This window comes from Pleurodeles waltl, chromosome 2_2 (genome assembly GCF_031143425.1).
Source record: "Pleurodeles waltl isolate 20211129_DDA chromosome 2_2, aPleWal1.hap1.20221129, whole genome shotgun sequence".
NCBI classification, from domain to species: Eukaryota; Metazoa; Chordata; class Amphibia; order Caudata; family Salamandridae; genus Pleurodeles; species Pleurodeles waltl.
The window spans coordinates 529,745,791-529,765,432 of NC_090439.1; the positions used below are offsets into that span (position 1 = coordinate 529,745,791).

General features: G+C 41.5%; 1 protein-coding gene across 5 annotated transcripts in view; it reads right to left on the bottom strand.

Annotated features, from left to right (window-relative positions):
- KCTD1 (potassium channel tetramerization domain containing 1) overlaps nt 1–19,642 on the bottom strand; it is a 322,274-nt gene that overhangs the window by 197,527 nt on the left and 105,105 nt on the right. Inside the window, exons 2-3 of one of the 5 annotated variants that reach the window (XM_069220058.1) lie at nt 11,330–11,451; nt 2,090–2,222 (exon numbers count right to left, since the gene is read on the bottom strand). The exons of 1 other annotated variant lie outside the window; for it this stretch is intronic. In XM_069220058.1, coding sequence (XP_069076159.1) covers nt 2,090–2,140 — 51 coding nt within the window. In that variant the 5' untranslated portion in view covers nt 2,141–2,222; nt 11,330–11,451. Of the gene's footprint in view, nt 1–2,089; nt 2,223–11,329; nt 11,452–19,642 lie in introns of those variants that run through there. 3 more of the 5 variants (XM_069220060.1, XM_069220059.1, XM_069220062.1) reach the window with 3 other exon arrangements.

The following is a 19,642-nucleotide window of genomic DNA, read 5'->3' on the forward strand; positions in this document are numbered from 1 at the left end:
CTGGGAACACTGGGGTATCCACGCAAGTCACACCTCCCTGGACTCCCTCGGGTGTCTAGTTTTCAGAAATGTCTGGGTTTGGTAGGTTTCCCTGTATGGCTGCTGAGCCCAGGACCAAGAACGCAGGTGCCCCCCGCAAAAACAGGTAGTTTTGTATTTGATAATTTTGATGTGTTCAGATAGTTTTGGGGCATTTCCTTTCACAGACACTGGGCCTACCCACACAAGTGAGGTACCATTCTTATCAGAAGACATGGGGGAATACTGGGTGGAAGGAAATTTGTGTATCCTCTCAGATTCCAGAACTTTCGGTCACCGAAATGTGAGAAAAAAGTGTTTTTTTGGGCCAAATTTTGATGTTTGCAAAGGATTCTGGGTAATAGAACCTGGTGAGAGCCCCACAAGTCACCCCATCTTGGATTCCCCTAGGTGTCTAGTTTTAAAAAATGTGCAGGTTTGGTAGGTTTCCCTAGGTGCCGGCTGAGCTGGAGGCCAAAATCTGCAGCTAGGCACTTTGCAAAAAACACCTCTGTTTTCTGTAGGAAAATGTGATGTGTACACATTGTGTTTTGGAGCATTTCCTGTCGCGGGCATTAGGACTACCCACACAAGTGAGGTACCATTTTTATCGGGAGACTTGGGGGAACATAGAATAGCAAAACAAGTTTTATTGCCCCTTGTCTTTCTCTAAATGTTTTCCTTCCAAATATAGGACAGTGTGTAAAAAAGACGTCTATTTGAGAAATGCCCTGTAATTCACATGCTAGTATGGGCACCCCAGAATTCAGAGATGTGCAAATAACCACTGCTCCTCAACACCTTATCTTGTGCCCATTTTAAAAATACAAAGGTTTTCTTGATACCTATTTTTGACTCTTTATATTTAAGCAAATGAATTGCTGTATACCCAGTATAGAATGAAAACCCACTGCAAGGTGCAGCTCATTTATTGGCTCTGGGTACCTAGGGTTCTTGATGAACCTACAAGCCCTAAATATCCACGCAACCAGAAGAGTCCAGCGGACGTGACCGTATATTGCTTTAAAAAATCTGACATTGCAGGAAAAAGTTAGAGTAAAACAGAGAAAATGGCTGTTTTTTTCACCTCAATTTCAATATTTTTTTATTTCAGTTGTTATCTACTGCAGGAAACCCTTGTAGGATCTACACAAATTACCCATTGCTGAATTCAGAATGTTGTCTACTTTTCATAAATGTTTAGGTTCCTGGGATCCAGCATTGGTTTCACACCCATTTCTGTCACTGACTGGAAGGAGGCTGAAAGCACAAAATAATCGTAAAAATGGGATATGTCCCAGTAAAATGTCAAAATTGTGTTGAAAAATTGGGTTTTCTGATTCAAGTCTTGCTGTTCCTGAAAGCTGGGAAGCTGGTGATTTTAGCACCGCAACCCCTTTGTTGATGCCATTTTCAGGGGAAAAAAACACAAGCCTTCTTCTGCAGCCCTTTTTTCCCATTTATTTTTTTTAAACGAAATTTTCACTGTATTTTGGGTAATTTCTTGGCCTTCTTCAGGGCAACCCACAAAGTCTGGGTACCTCTAGAATCCCTAGGATGTTGGAAAAAAAGGACGCAAATTTGGCATGGGTAGCTTATGTAGACAAAAAGTTATGAGGGCCTAAGTGAAAACTATTCCAAATAGGCAAAAAAAGGCCTGGCACAGGAGGGGGAAAAGGCCTGGCAGCGAAGGGGTTAAAGTGCATGATTGCATGATGTGTATACATTTAGAATTTGCAGTACTATGTGGGACAGGGATGCTAAGAACTAGAGTTTTAAATTGGTCAGGGACCACCTTTCTTTCTCAAGTGGAGCAAATGTTTTTGTTGTCATTACCCTAGATCTTTTATTGCCCCAGATAAATGATAAAACCATCCTGTTAATAAAACAAAACAAAAAATAGCTTTAGAGGCATGGTTGGATTTAGAACATAAATAAACATTGGGGTAGAGCTACCATTTCAATAATGTGAATGTGCCCAGTTACCGGGCATGAAGAAAAGTTTTCATGCTTCAAACCTTGTTCTTATTTTATGTAACAGATTCCATAATTAGGAAGATGTGTCACTCACCGAAGATGAAACTTGCATTCCCAAATATTTAATCTCCTGTGTTGTTGCCATATTGTGAAATTCTGAAGGCAGATCTGTTCAGATACAAATAATCTTTATATTGTTGTTCTTCTATCCCAATATGTTTGAAAATCTGTCGACAAATTTCAAATGCTAATGTTAGATTCTCTTTTTCCAGCTGTGAGAGCCACATTTGTGGCATATAATCTAATTTTTGCAGACCCACACACTTTCGGGACTACACAGTACGAACCATGTAAGCTGTTATACCCAGACGGTGGGTCAATAAAAAGAGCAAAGAAGGTTAACAGTGGGCATCTGTGCATGGTGCCTTTTTCTACTGGGATTCCCAACAACCCATCTCTATTAAGTACATGTTCTGTGCTTGATCCCTTGTACAAGGACTTTATCAACCTAGTGAACTCCAAAGGAAAGTTCATATAGTCTAAGAACTTCAGAAAAATTTAAAGTTTACTGCGTCAAATGCTCTTCCAGCATCTAAGAACCAAATGGCCAGAGGGAGTTGGAGTCCCACTGTCAGGTCGATGGTCTCCAAGAGATAATGAATGTTTAAGGCCTGTAGTCTTCCTGCCTGATTCATGTTTACATTGTCTCCTATCAAGCTGACTAACTTCTAGAGTTGCAGGCATGCATGAGCAGCACTTAGGCTTTTTTCCAAGCTTTAGAAAGGTGATCACATTTCCTTGTTTAACGAATTCTAGAATTTCTGCCTCTCCCCCACACTTTTATATATATCAACGTAAGTAAAGAGGGTATCTGTGCCTACCACACTAATTAACATAGCTCTCCAGATAATTCATTTTGGCCTTGTGCATCTGCGGCTGCTAATAAATTTATGGTTTCCTTTATCGCTTCTTTCTATATAGTCTATTTAAAACAATATTCTCCAATTTTACTCCATTTCAACATTTTCAGAAAAGTCTGAATTTCTCCAGGTTTAAGGTTAAATGCCTCCTGCTACAGTTTACAGTAAAATGCTTGAAAGACATCAGCTACCTTCTACAAAGCTCCCATTTCCCAGTCTGGTATCCGATGAATTAATCTTCCCTCCTGCCATGATTAAGCTAACATTTTTCTCTTGATCACTCATTGTTGTATCTTTATTTGGTTCACAAGTTCATTTGTACCCTACAATGCTTAATTAACATTCTTAGTTACTCCAATATATTTATGCTTCTGCCACGTGGCTTGCATGCAACCAGATCCTGGGCAATTTTAAAGTGAGTGTTCTTTTCTGCATTTCCCCGACTTCCATTTCTTTTTCCTTATGACTTAATCTGATCTAGATAGCAGATGATGGAATCAGTCTCAGAATATTAATACATTTACCTGCTGCTTAATTCTTTAGAGGGTTTCATTACCTCCTGTTTAACATAATAAACATACTAAACCATGATCTAATAAGACGGGATGGAGTATCTTTATTCTATCTATTGGAAGGGCTTTAGAACAGAGGATGTATTGTAAATGTTCTTAGATATGGTGTTTGCAAATATACTGTAAGAGTTTCCGGGAGCTCTAATATGCCACTCCGAATTAATGGGCCATACTGAGCATAGTTTGAAACACTCTGTCCTTTGTATCTGATGGAGAAAACATGGACCTGCCTACTTCTCCAAAAGTGTCAGCTCCATCCATTCCATGATTCAAACAAGCATAGATTACCTCAAAGCATCCCGCTATTAAAAAGCCAGGACAAGCGGCTACAAAGGAAGGCTCTGCAAACTTCTCCAATATCATAACCAGATACGTACCACAATATGTGAAACAGCATAGATCCAGGCAACCACAAAAGGAGGCTTCCCAAGTCAAATACAACCTGAAAGCTAAGGAACTTGAAGTTGCTAACTTTTCTCTTGGAATTTATATCTTCAAGCAAATGATTTAATTGTTAGAAAGAACCTTGAGAAGTGAATAAAGAAATGGCTAAACTGCAGTAAAGATTTTCAGTAGTCCCAGGAGGTCAAACCTGTGAATAGTGGGCATCTTGGAAGTAGCTAAAGGAGACTTACACTTGTATAAATTGAGAGAAAATCTTCTTAATATGGACATGTTCGCACTAAAGGTGGGGGTGGTAGGAAGGCAGTGAATATGGAGATCTTGGAGGAGTTTCAAAATGCAGGAGTGCGAAATATGGGAAAAAATAAACGTTGGTTCACCTGTTAAATTAAGGGAAGAAAAGGGAGAAACATAGTAGGATAGCCTCAAGTCGATAAGGTGACATTAGCCATGAACATAAATGGATTCTTGGCAGGGGGAAAACGTAATATGATTTGAGCCTCCATGAGCAGACTAAAGCAGAAATAATTTTACTAAAGGAAACTAACTTCACAAATACAAACTGCTGTTAAAAGGATAGTCTTGTGTACAGGAAAACAGACATTCCTATGTCTCTGCAGCTGTATCAGATGGGGTAGCAATTATAATTGAGAAAAAACATGAATTAAGACTAATCAAAGAGCAAGAAGACCATGTCGGGAGGTGGGTAAATCTGACAACTAAACAAGCAGCCTAGTTCGGTTGTAGTTAATATAGGTCTATAACAGATGTTCCACATTCGTAGCAGAGCATTTATTAATGTTGCTATGATTTACAACCCCGTAAGTGCTGAGGAGGATTTTATTATTGCCTTACAACTAATTGACAGAGTTACTAAATAAAAAATAAAAACGGATGAATTATCAAAGCCAAACAAGGATGAGGTGCACTTCACGAGTGTGCTGTACGTGAGACAACCTTTGCAGGTTCACGGCTGCACTTCAGTGTGGTATGGAGCCGCACTGGCCCTCATGGATCACTGCCCCTTCCACCGCACACATTTGTACAGCTAGGAGCTTACAGAGTACTTTGATGCCAGCATTGATCATGATCAGGGCTGGCTTATGCTCCATGCAGATTGCCCCCTCTTGCAACATGGGGGCAACTTTCCCATCAGCCTGACCCAAGGACCTTCAGCCACCTTCAGTCACCTGGACAGAAAAGGTTCGATTGAAGTCCACCAAGAAGCTATCGCCCCCCACCCCCACTGTTCGCCCCAGACATCATCCCTATGGCCTCTCTCTGCTTCTCCAGAGTGATCTCCACTTCAAGTTCCTCTTTGATTGCCAGTGGGACCCTGGGCAAGTTAATCTGCTCCAGGTAGGTAGCAATGGAGTGATTACATGGGTTGTGTCGCCCTGCTATAAAGTCTCTATAGGTGGTCTTGTAGCATTCTATTGACTGCCACTTGCCTTGTCGTCATCCCTCTGTCAGGGCATCTCAGAGTCATAACAGGTGGTCTTTTGATATCACTCTTCAGTATCCATGCCAGTAATTTGCTGGCTTTACTCCCTTCCCTATAGAGGCGTTCACAATACTCCTGCAGTGTAAACTGGTCCAGCCTGCCCTAAGCCTTTCCCCAGGGCCCGCCTAGCATCCACAAGTCCCATCCTTATGTCCTGTGAATCAGCCTCTCACTTCTGTAGGTTCACCACCTTCTCTTCCAGTGTCCTTATGTCTATGCAGTCTGAAGTCAGAGACCTTGCTCATTAATTCTCCCCTCATTACTGCCTTCAGTGCTTCCCACATAGTCTCCTTGCTGGCTGTTGATCCCCAATTATTAGTCCGATAGGTTAACAGTGCTCCCCTTTGTTTTTCCCTGATCGCAGAGTCCGACATGGTCTCTGGTTGCACTGTCCAGTAAGAGGTGCCATGCCCTGTACCTATCTGATGCATTTCCAATAGTAGGGGGAATGGTCTGGTAGATATTTGGCCAGGTACCTAGCTTTCCACACCCCAGGGAGCATTTCCCCAGATCCTAGCACTCAATCCAATCAGCTATAAGTGTCATACATAAGGGAGTGACAGGAGTACACGTACTTGGGTACATCTCTCACACCCAGTGTTCTTAACTGTGTGGCACAAGGCCTCCACCATTCCAAGCTTCCTGTGAAGCATTGGCAGGGGCAGAGGGGCTGGTCCAACCTCCAATCTAGCACAAAACTGAAATCTCCAGCTAACTCAAAGGGAGGTCTATGTAGTCATTTAACAAGGCCTGCATCTTTTCATAGAAGTCCTCATTGTCGCCACTGGGGGCTTAGATGTTCAAAAGGCAAAGATACCTACCATCCAGCTTTCCCTAAATGAGGGCACACCGGCCCTTCGGGTCTGCCTTTGTAGGAAAGTACCCTCTTTTTGTCATGTTACCCCCAAATTCTGCCTGAGGTCAGTGTGTTTTTTATTGTGTCACTGGGATCCTGCTAGCCAGGACCCCAGTGCTTATGGTTTATGGCCTGCTTGTCAGTGTGTTTCACATTTTTCTAAATTGTCACTGGAGTCCTGCTAATCGGAACTCCAGTGCTCATGCCTCTCTCTCTCTCTGTCTCTCTCTAATTTTGTCGCGACCCCATATTTCATTCCAAATTGGCACACTGGACCCCCCCCCCTTATAAGTCCATAGTATATGGTACATAGGTACCCAGGACATTGGGGTTCCAGGGAATTCTTATGGGCTGCACCATTCTTTTGCCACCCATAAGCAGACCATACCAAGACTTCTTCAGGCCTGCCATTGCAGCCTGTGTGAAATAGTGCATGCACTACTTCACAGTCATTTTCACTGCACCAGGTCACTTATTAGTCATCTATATGTTTAACCTTCAGACTCTGAAGGCTAGGAGCATAGTGCCTCTGTGTGAGGGCACTCCAACACTAGCAGAGGTGCCCACACGTCATCCAGGCCCATTTTCCAGGACTTCGTGAGTGCGGGGACGCCATTATAAGTGTGCACTACATATAGGTCAATACATTTAAGTAGTTTCACAATGGAAACTCCCAATATGGCCAAGTTAGGTATCGAACAACTGGGAATTGTACCCCAATACTGATTCCAGTATTGGTTGCACAATCCCATGCACTCTGGGGGCTCCACCATGGCCCCCCAGTACTGCCATACCGGCCTTCTGATGTTTTCACTGCAGCCCCAGCTGCTTCCACCTCACAGACTGGCTTCTGCCGTCCTGGGGCTTGAGCAGCTCAATCCCAGGAAGGCAGAGCAATATTTCCTTTGAGAGAGGGGTGTTACCCTCTCCCTTTGGAAATAGGTGTTACAGGCATAGGAGGGGTATCCTCCCAGAGCCTAAGGAAATGCTTTGGAGGGTACAGATGGTGCCCTCCTTGCATAATCCAGTCTACACCAGTTCAGGGACCCCCAGTCCCTCTCCTGGTGTGAAACTGGACAAAGGAAAGGGGAGTGACCACTTCCCTGTCCATCACCACCCCAGGGGTGGTGCCCAGAGCTCCTTTAGAGTGTCACTGGGCTTTTCCATCTTGGAGTCCACGGTGGTGGGGCACTCTGGGAGCATTTGAGTCGCCAGTGCCAGCAGGTTATGTCAGAGACCCCTCCTGAAAGATGCTTATCCAGTTAAGGTGACCAATCCCCCTCTCAGGGCTATTTAGGATCTCTCCTCCGGGTTTTTCTTCAGATTTGGATTGCAGCAGGAATCCTCTGCATACTTTACTTCATCTTCTATTGATCTATCAATCGCTGACTGCCCCAGGAACCCTACAAAACTGCAACAAAGAAGCTAAGACAACTTGTGCAACCATGTCACTACAGCTCTTGCCAGGAACTGCAACAGTTTCCAGGTCTTGCATCCTCCGAGGACTGTCTGTCTTCAGCCTGCACCAGAAGAACTGAAGGAATCTCCCGTGGAGTGACGGAGTCACTTCCCTGCTTCAGCAGGCACCTCTGCGGCTTGGACCCCCCTCTCCAGACGACAGGTGTGGATTCAGCAACATGGGTGGTGGACTAAAGTGACTCCGACAGTCCCACTGTCCAACTTTGGTGGAGGTAAGAGCTTGCCTCCCCATGCAAGACAGTACCCCCATGCATCGCATGACTTGCACTTGCTAAGGCTTGTGTGCGACCTTCCAAGAAGTTCTTTGTGTACAGCACAGCTTAGGTCGCCATCACTCCATCCTTCGACGCACAGCTTCCTGAGTGGTTCTCCGGCGGCGTAGGAATCCTTTGTGTAGTGCTGCATGGGCCTCCATTTGCATCTCCTTTGTCCCCAGGCTTTGGGACTCCTGTGCACGCTGCCTGGTCTTCTGAGGGCTCGCCAAGTTGCTGAAACTCCCTCCGTCTCCCCCTCCTGGGTAGAGGCCACCAGGTCCCTCCTGGTCCCGAGCAGCACCATTTGCTGCTAACCGCGAGCTTTGCATTTACCAAGGGTTGTAGGTGGAATACAGGGACTAAAACCAGACTGCATTCATCCATCCGCCATGAGACATCTTCTGCACCAACCAGGAACCCTCATCTGTCTTCTTTGGTGCAATACTGACTTCTCACCAGTGGTTCCACTTTTACACCTTCATACGGGTTAGCAGGGGCTCCTGTTCTTCCTGGACTCTTAAGTGCTTCTTGGACTTGGTCACCTTCTTCCACAGGTCTTCAGGTCCAGGCATCCATCGCTGGTGTCTTGCAGTCTCTTCTGGTTCTTTCATTATCTTCTATCACGACTTCTAGTGTATTTTTTTATAAACTCCCTGTGTTTTACTCCTGCTTTCCTGGGCTCTGGGGTGGGGTATTTTACTTACCTTTGGTGTTTTCTTACACTCCCATTGCCCCTCTACATACTACACTTGCCTAGGTGGGAAACTGACTTTCGCATTCCACTATTTTAGTATATGGTTGGTGTTGCCCCTTCGCCCATTCTAGCCTATGGTGATTTTCACTGTTTGCACTATTTTCTGACTGTGTACTTACCCGTTTCTGGTTACTAGTATATATATTGTATAATTTACTTACCTCCTAAGGGAGTATAGTCTCCAAAGTATTTTTGGCCTTGTGTCACTAAAATAAAGTACCTTTATTTTTTTGTAACACTGAGTATTGTCTTTCATAAGTGTAAGTACTGTGTGACTACAGTGGAATTGAAGGAGGTTTGCATGTCTCCTAGTTCAGCCTTGGCTGTTCTCTCTACAGCTACCTCTAGACAGCCTGGCTTCTAGACACTGACTACATTTCACTAATAAGGGATAACTGGACCTGGTATAAGGTGTAAGTACTTTTGGTACCCATTACAAACCAGGCCTACCGCCTACAGCTTCAAATAAAGCATTCTAAAGGGGACACTCCAAGCCACCTTGATGGACACCCTTCTTACCTATGCAGAGTAGTTGATGAAAACCATTGCCTTCTCCACTTTTTATTTAGTTTACTTTCTGCATTATCAGTTAGTTGTGTCTCCTGTAGGCACTCTATACCCACCCAATGTCTTCACTGGAAGGACAACACTCTGCTGTTTCAGATATTCCCCACAGGCCCTGGACATTCCATATGAGTAATTTAGATCTTGCATTGCAGAAGGTGAACAAGGCATTCTCAGGAGGTGATCTCCTCCCCGGGGCATCAAATGCGCCCTCCCTTGCCAGCATACAGTTTCTACGGAGAGGCGGAGTAATCTGTGTCTGAATTATCTCCTTTCACATTTGTCAACATTAACTCTGTACAACTTCCCCAAAGCACCTGCTGGTTGGATACTTCACTGGGATATCTGTATATTAACTGTAAAGTATAGCTTTGCATCTTAAGGTAGTGCTTTTGTGTTTGCTACAGAATCATTGTGCTGCTAACAGGCATGAATATTTGCATAACAGATCTGTCGGATCATGTGTTTAAGAAGAACCATCAGTAGGATCAAACCTGATATGGTAACATTAGTTTAATGGCTCTCAAAAAACACCCCCATTGAAAGTGAAGAGCTTAAGTATTAAGTTCTGCTAGGTGAATGTAAACATTCATGTTTCTGAAGTTATTAGAACGCAGAACTACTAAACTGGGAAGCAATCAGCAACTATTATATAAAAGACTAAGAAACAATTCAGTCTGTATGTGTTCTATATATGTTATAATTAGAATGATTGTATATATGCATCACATATGTGGTGCACTGGGTGGACATGTTGCTTACCTTTCCTAATCTGAAGAAAGGATTCAACATATCTTGCAGCATTTTCTGCCACCATTCATTTAATGGACATCATGCACATTGCTCTCAGAGTCTAAGGAAAAAGGGTTCCTTTTATTGGCTTTGATCCCACATTTTATTTTCTGTTCTTATTTATGTATTAGATAATTTGTCAAGAAAAGGGCAAGGGAATTAGAATGCTGTATTTAAAAAAAAAAAAAAAAAAAAAACACTTCTAACAGAACACATTTTCTGTTATGTGGTCACAATTGCTGGTGAGTCTCTCTTCCATACACGTAAGTACTCCATGTTCTTAATTCCACTGGATTCTCCATCTCCTAATGTTTGGGAGGTACTGGATCATGTATTTGCGTTTTCTGCTCAGTTTTTCCCCTTTTAAGGTCAAAAATATGAAGGGGCTGGATTTCAGGGTAAGAAAGTTTAAAAGATAATTGGAGGTGGGGGGATGGAAAGAGAGTAAGAAGGAAAGCCAGAACACCCGCAGTTCTGGCGCACACTAATACTGGCAAATTAGTTAGAGGTTTAGTGGATGGTTGATGAGCAGAGTGGTTCTGTGCTAAACTGCACTTATTTGCTTTAGAAAACCTGGGTCAATTCAGTAAGTAAATGGCCCAGAATTGTTTAGCAGACTTAAAAGTGCGTCAGTTACCTCTGAGATTCAACGCTTTGTATTTGTAAAAAAAAAAATATATATATATATATATACAATTAGGAGGGACCACGCACTCAAATAAGTCCAGAACGTCAATTGATCTTTCTTTCAAGTAAAGTATTTTTAACTGAATATCCCGTTAATTTTAATTCCTTACAACCCGTTTGTGAAATAAGTAAATAGGCTCGACTAACTCATACCAGTCCATATCAACCCATAGCCAACACTATTTTTGAATCAGTCACGCTCCTTTACCAAGGTTGAAAATTTAAATAAATCAAAACACCCATTAAACCATGGCTCGTGCATGGTCTCATTTTAATGCTACTTTTAAAACATAGTAAGACAGGGCAATAAAATTAAATGCTAATAATATGCTACCTTTGTATCAGTTCAAGATAAAGCTATTCTTGAAGCCAATATATATTTTCCTATGTCTTATTTTTTGGTTAGTTATATCTGGAAATCTTTACTTCATACCCTAGGTTATAAATGTTAGTGTACTGGTTTTTACTACTTAAATATTGTCAATTACAGAACTCATGATAATAGTGGGCAAATGAACATTCTTAACGCGATAAATTAAATTAAACATACCTCAAAATTTAGTTGATCACCAGTTCTTAATATTTTCTTCCACTCCTTTACACTGAAGTAAATCTGTTTTTCTGTTATGCACAATTTCTCTTGCCTTAATCTTAATTATTCATACACCAGCTCTAAAGATTAAAATGTAAAGTCATCAGAAGCATATTCTTCATGCCAGACTAAAATTCTCTTGCATACACACACCCACCCCCCTGCTTTGCCGCTCATTTGGATAACATGAAAACCTCAGAATGTTACGAGTATATACAATAAAAATAGAGCACAAATGCCAAAAACCCACAAAGCCATCTCTTGTCCATGTCAAATGCATTATAAACATGTTTAGATCTGCCATTTTTTCAGTTTATACTCAGACACTGAATTATTCACTTTGTGCCTCACGTGACTTGGCACAAAACCTATATTCTCAGGGTTTTGCCCAGCTACAGAATCGCACCCTAATCGTAGCTACTACACACGTTGTGTTTCAGAGTATTCTTACTCTGCATTATATAAATAGTTAGAAGATAACAAATACCAATAAAAATCATTACTTCGTAACACAATTAAGAAGTGTGTGGTTAAGTGGAGATTTAAACCCCATTAACTCTTCAGATTCATCCCTGACCAATTAATTTGCATATCCTTATACTAGAAAAACAACTCTCACATCTAAATAAGGAATTTTAGCTCACATTTGTTGGTTTCTATGAAATCAAACACATAATGCTAACCAGTATGAATTTCCCAATTTAAAAATGTATTTCATAATTTCGGGTCCGAGGTAGAAAGGATCTCCAAACTCCTGTCTCACAAACATACTAATCAGATCATAAGCTAATGCGGTTCAGCTTATTTTCCCAGGAACCCTTTTCCCATGGGTGATTCAATAAACACCTAATACATGACAGATTCTGGCTTATTTATGTGATCAAGGCCTCAACAAATTAGAAATCGGATACCTTTTAAGAACAAAGCTCGCATACAATTGTGATTTTCCCTGTTTTTTATGCTATACAGCAATAAACTACTTCTCAGAGTCCAGATGTGTTGTGTATTTACTCAAGCCAGAGGATCTTCTATAGAGGAGCCCTTCCCTTCAGTCACTCTTTTCCACGGTTTTTCACACCTCAAAGAGGTAATTACTGCCTCTGGAGGAAGGAGAGCCTAGTGGAACCTTAGAAACGATTTTGCACTTATTTAAACTTATGTGCCCACCTGGTTAAGGTAGAATAATGAAAACAACGAAATTACATCTGAGGGCATGCTTAAAAATTTCAAAAGATTTAAGGGCCAGATGTATGAATCTCTTTTACAGGTCGCAAACAGCCCATTGGCCGTTTGCGACTGTTAAAGGCTTTTTGCCATGTACCATCCCTATCGTAACCTGTTACTGGCTCACAAAATAAGGAATGAGACTGGCTATTAGGAAGGGGCGAGCCAAGGGGCGTTCCCTTCCTAATAGTGACTCGCAGAGCCATGAATGATTGTTTTGTGACAAGGAATGCAGTCGTCAAACAGTCATAGTTACCACCAACTTCAAGTTGGTGTTAACCAATTTGCAAACAGGAAGGGGTCCCCAAAGGACCTCTTCCCTTTGCGAATGGGAGTGCAAACATTTTTAAGAGCAGGCACTGGTCTCAGAGACCACTGCCTACTCTTAAAAGATGAAAAGAAAACTTTTCAGTTTTGTTTTTGTAATGCAGCCCGTTTTCCCTTAAGGAAAACGGGCAGCATTAAAAAAAAAAATGCTTTATTTTTTCATGATGAATATTGATGAGGCACGTCCATTTGCGACCCACTGTGAATCGCTAACAGTTTTAAACACACTGTAATATATCGCAGTTTGCGATTTCCTGAAAGCGAATAGCAAAATTTGCTATTAGGCAATCGCAAAGCACTTTTTTTGATGCATCTGGCACTAAATATCTATATACAAACATTACGAATTATCAACACAACCGACAATGTGAAGATTTTAGGAGTGTTTTTTCACCAGACAATATCTACCTATAAACAGGTTATTTGGGTTGTATGAACATGCAGTTAGTCCAGATTACCAAATAAGATTTGGCCTTTTCTAACAACCCCTTTGTGCCACCATTGCTAGGGCTAACATGGAGTCCAATGTTTACTTCTGAAATACACTTTTTATTCTAGACATAAAAAATCGTAATCCAGAGACTTCAGGTACTGCAAAGTTCACAGCAACAGTAATTACGGATATATTTTTATGGGAACATAAATCACGAAAGTTTCGGGGGTACCACTTAACAACTGCAACAACTTTTAAGGCTTGTTTTTCTGACATAATTCCATCTATGTTATGGGCCCAAAATATGTGGAAAGGTGCTGAAGGTGTACAATGCCAGCCACCCCCTCCTCCCCAAAACAAATATCGCTGCAGGGGAAGAGTTCTCTTCTTGCATGCCTGTAAAGTCTGGAGCTCTTTTCCCCATCTTACTAATGAAGACAACAATTTGCTGCAATGCAGTAATCTAAAACATTTTTATCTGTTTTATTATTTATGTGTTCTATGTCTTGCTAATGCAGAGATCAGCAGGGGCGTAGCTTGGTTAACAAGGGTCTGAGTTTCATATTTCCCAACAATCACACTGGGACATCTTGTTAAAACACATATGAGAAGCAGGACATAAGAGGGGTGTGGTAATATCCGAAAAGGGCCAGGTAGGTTGGTTTACAATGTTTTATTTGAGTAAGCAGGAACAAGAAAATCCCAGCCGCTGAGCCGATCTCCAACCGCTCCGAGGTCCGTCTCTCCTCTTAGCTCGAGCGGTTACCACACGTTCCAGAACCCCACATAGAACACTAGTGGGTAAACACCACATCACCTCCCTCACTACACCCAAAAGAAGTACACATTTTCTATTAAGAAACTACAATTACACACAACAAACCAAAGAACATCACATTTAGGTTTTACAACATTTAGCCTAACCTAACTTACATATTGGAGTCATCAACAATGCAAAACATATTGAAATCATAAGCCACGCATTACACTGATTATCACACATAATCTTTCATAAAGATTCACTCGCTGAGGCCTCCTCACCTCTCTCGGAGGTTTACAGTTCTGTATCAGATCATGATACAGTGTTCTAACAACACCACCACCCTCATTCAATTCTGGCATTACTCTAGCTACTTTATTCAAATTCCATATCCTATGGTCACTTAACTTTACTGCATTCTTGAACACCTTAATCACCTTATAAAGTTGACTGAATTTGGAACCATCATTTTTCCTGGGCAACTTCACCTTAACCCATTCACCCACACCTATCACAGTCTCCTTTACAGCTTTTCTCACATCATACAACTCCTTTCTACGCAACATTTTCTCACTCTCTTTCTCCCTCCAATTTCCAGTCTCATCAATCTGATTGTCTACCATCCTTCGTTTCTCAGATACCCACAGTGGCAAGATCTCCGTGTGGGGCCTTCTTCCCCTAAACAATAGGAAAGGAGCCACACCAGTAGACAAATGAGGAGTAAAGCAATACTCTCTAACCTTCTTTCTTATAGCTACCTCCCAATTCCCCCCCTGAGGAAAGGGCTTGTTGCACACTTTCTTTTAAGACCTTAAAAAATCTTTCAACCACACCATTACTTTCTGGGTGATAAAGGGCTGCCTTCTTGTGTTTCACTCCTCTCTCTCGCAGAAACCCTTACACCTCCTTCAAAGTGAATTGTACACCATTGTCTGAAAGTATTGAATTTGGAAAACCTTCCTTCTCAAATAGATCTTCCAGAACTTCAATAATTACTTTCGACTCCACAGAATTCACAATCTTAATCTCAGGCCAATGTGAAAACATATCCAAACACACTATAACATACCAATCACATGAATTGATTCTTACTGGTCCTAAGATATCAATAGGAATATCCGACCAAGGATTGTCTGCTTGGTCTCTCAAAACCATAGGTTGTGTTCTGCACTTCACCCCTTTATCACACGATGAGCATTCACCACACTCTCTTACCATATGCTCTATCTGTACATCCAAAGCCGGCCACCAATACCCTTCTCTCACCCTCTCCTTGGTTTTGGATATTCCAATGTGACTTACATGAGCATGGTTCACCAAAGCTTCCCTTATACTAACTGGGGGAACAAGTTTTGTGCCTCTCATAAGCAAGCCATCCACATCTGACAATTAATCCTTGACTTGCCAAAACCCCTTTAAAACATCTTCACAATTATTTTTCTCACACCATCCATTAATGACCAGGAACATCACTCTCTTTAAAATAGCATCATTCCCTAATCCATCTCTCCACACTTCAGAAACCATTCCTTCAGAAATCTTGCACACACGGACTTCTTCATCTCCTTAAATATCTACATCTCCCTCCAACATACCTTCACTGTTTCCCACTTTCACCATTCTAGACAAACAAATCAGCCAACATATTATCAACACCAGGTATATAAGATACATCAAAGTCAAACTCCTGCAGTGCCACTACCCATCTCCGTATACAATGAGAAACCAGATCTATACCCTTCTTACAGAACACTTCTTTAAGCAGTTTATGATCAGTTTTAACAAGAAACCCTTTTCCCCACGGAAATTCTTAGTTTGCGCACTGACCAATCTACAGCTAGGGCCTCTTTCTCTATCACCGAGTAATTGCGCTCTGCCCCCTTCAACGCACAAGACACAAACAAAATAGTACGCTCCACACCATTCTTTCTCTGCATAAGTACTGCCCCCTAAACCTTTTGAACTTGTATTAGTCAATATCCAAGATTCGTCTGATGTATCGAAACTGCCTAGATTTGCAGCCGAGGACAAACACTGTTTTAACAAATTAAATTACTCTTCACAATTTTTAGTCCAGCTAAATTATTTTCCCTTCTGCAGCAACTCCCTTATTCCAGACGTCTTTTGAGCCAAATTAGGAATAAACCTGCTATAAAACTCCACCATTCCCAAACATTTCATCACTTCCTCCTTGTTTTGTGGAGCTTCAAGTTTACGGATCCTATTAACCAAATCATCTTTAGGCTTGATCCCTTTACCACGGACGACGTGACCTAAGTATTCAATTTCTCGAACATCAAACTTGCACTTTTCAGCTTTCATCGTCAACCCAGCACCTTGCAAACGTGACAAAACGTTTCTCAACCGATCACCATGCTGTACCTCGTCAGACCTAAAGACCAGTATATCATCCTGGTAGACCTTAACACCTTCAAGTCCTTTAAGAACATGTTCCATCACCCTTTGGAACACCGCAGCTGCTGAAATCAACCCAAATGGCATCCACAGAAATGTAAATGTTCCAAAAGGCGTCACAAAAGCAGTTAAGTTCCGACAGTCCGGATGCAGGATAACCTGATATGCAAAAGCTAGGTCTAGAGACAAAAAGTATTTAGCTCCATCAAGAGAAGACAATAATTTGCAGATGTTAGGAAGAGGATAATGATCCACAATCACTACCTTATTGAGTTCCCTTAAATCCACACATAGCCTTGCATTCCCATTACTTTCCAGGCCCTAACCACGGGGGACAACCATTCTGTAGCCTCTACCTCCTGTATGATTCCTTCACAAACCAATCTGTCCAACTGCGTCCTCATGTCTTGTCGCACCATTAAAGGTACATTCCTGATTTTAGCTAATTTAGGTTTGGCATCAGATTTCAATTTAATGAAATGACAGTAGTCCTTTAGACACCCTATCTGTTTGTCAAACACTTCTGGAAATTCTTTCACCCATCTCACATCATTTCTCTGTACCATATGGCCGACCAAATCTTTCCTCGCTTGTACGGAGTGAACCACACTACTCACATAATTAAAAGGAACTTTCCTCACACACACACACACAGGGGGATCTTCATTAGGATCTAAATATACATGAATATCACATTGATGTAGCCAGCTTACTAAGGGAAGCTGTGGTCAAACATTACTTAATTCTTCAGCATACGCTCACCAAGTGTTCATTACATCACAGTTTCTTTTAACCAAACCCTAACACCTCCTTGTACATTGCATACTTCCTGTTCAGACTCTGCCCAAAACCACAAGATTTCTAGTGTGCATAACATCAATATGCTACAGTGGCATGTAAAAATTGCAGGTGACATGCGTAGACACTTCATATTACCCGACTGAAAGCACTTGTTCCCAACTATATACTACAAAACACATTTATTATTAGGGGGGGTTAAACACCCACCACCCCCAAACACCCCCTCCCTTGAACTATGCACCTGCTTGTCAAGTTTGTTTACTGCTTTATAAATAAGGAATTTGAACCACTACATGGCCAATAACCTGAAAGAGCAGTGCACCAAGTATTAACTGTGTACAGGAAGATACACTATCAATATACACGTTTTACAAAACAGGTTCTGGAACATAAGAAAGTAGAAAGGACAGTTAAGAACTATCCGGCACTGAGGAGAATCAGTTTCCTTTCACAACATCCTAAATGGATCCAGCAGAAACTGTATCATGTATTGTGCAGAATGATTTTTAGTTGGTTATTATTTACAGAAGATTGCAGTAGGGTGCATGCATGTTGGATTTCCAATGTAGCTCTGTGACCTGCTATGTATTGTCCCGTTGATGGGAAAGAAGTGGGTGCCGTCAACAATCCTTTACGCTGTACCACAATAACTCAGAAAGAAAACAAGTCCTAAAGAAATTAAATCAATCTAGATACTTGTCAAGAACCACTGGGCAAAAATCTAAATCTATGCCAAAAACAGTGTATCAAGTAATGCAAAATAGCATCAAATAAGTAATTGAGAAGCATGCTGGGGCATCCAGATTAAATGTTCTGTGCTCCAAATTAGGCAACGCACATACCCAGTGACAGACACATACCCAGTGCCAGACAATATTAAGGGCACCATAGTAGTGTGCAGTGCAGCGGCTACCAAACTGCACTATTTTCTAATTGAGGAAAGAGATTTAACACCAAGTATGTAGTGATAAAGTACTATGAATAAGTGAAGTCCATTTAAACCTTTTTTTGGTGTCCGGGGTATACTTTCTTGCCTCTTTTTCTTTGACCTCACCTAACTGTGTATGAACAAAGACAACAATAAATACTCTGTTTTGCAAATGAAAACCTCCCACATGAATGTAACTTACCACTGCCTAACTAGATTCTTTTGAATGCAGCCTCATCTTAGGATCAGACCTTCTGTCAAATTCAGTCTTTTGCTACCACATCTCAGGACCTGCTCCTTTGTCAAATTCAATATTTCAAAATACACCCACAACATCTTGCAATTTGACCGGATTCTCAAATTTACATAATCGCAGCTTCTACTCGCGCTTGATACAAGATTATTTTCTTGAAAAGTAGGCTGTCTGCCTTAATGTGCACTGTTAGCTTGTACAATAAGCATCCAAGTTCTCTGTAGACCTCAGAGGATTCCCTGTCAAAAAGGCCTAATAGTTTCATCAACTAAAGCTTTGGAAAATGCAGAGGCGCCCTTCTCAAACTTTCATTTCTATTGGGTAAACAGCAAATGCTTTTTAATTTCAAGCTTGCACAATAGTACATTCCTACACCCAACGGGCTGCTCAGCCACTGGAACATGTCAATCCCCATCAACAATTCAATTTCCCAATTGACTGACCAGTAAAATAGGAAAAAGTAACCTATAGACACTTAACCAGCGGGTGGATGGGTGTTTCCCTCTATCAAGAACTCTGTTCCACTCGAAAAACAATGAAATACATGTTACTGGCTTATTCAGTGTTTGGCTAGTTTGCACCAGACTGCCATTTCAGTGGAATACTAAGCAATTTTAAGTAGATGACACTTGACATAAGCAAGGTGAGGCACAGGTGTTGCTTGTCTGATTTAGTCACCAGGTTGTGAGGCAGTGACAGGGCAATAGAGATTCTAGACATGCAAGAATATTCTAGGACCATACTGTATTTACAATTACTTAGGATCACGACTCAAGGCTAATGCCAATCGTCAAAGAGGCCAGAAACTGACAGACAACCCCTTATTTAACTCCTTGGCCTTACTCCTCCCCTCCCCTCCTGAAGCTTAGGGAAATAAAAACAAGAGGGGTGAGCAGCTCTCTCCACCTGTGATGGTCCCATGTGCTCAGCTACCATCCATATCAAATAAAAGTGGCACTAAGCGTATTAGTTGCCTCGCCTATTCTGATAATATTGTTCTTTTTTTCATTAACCTCAAGTACTCCAATAAGACCAAATTCTGTATTTTGGGAACAACAGAATAGCACCAAGCCTAATGCTTGGTAATAGTTCCAAAGAAGTGGCACATTATAACTATTTGGGAGTAATAA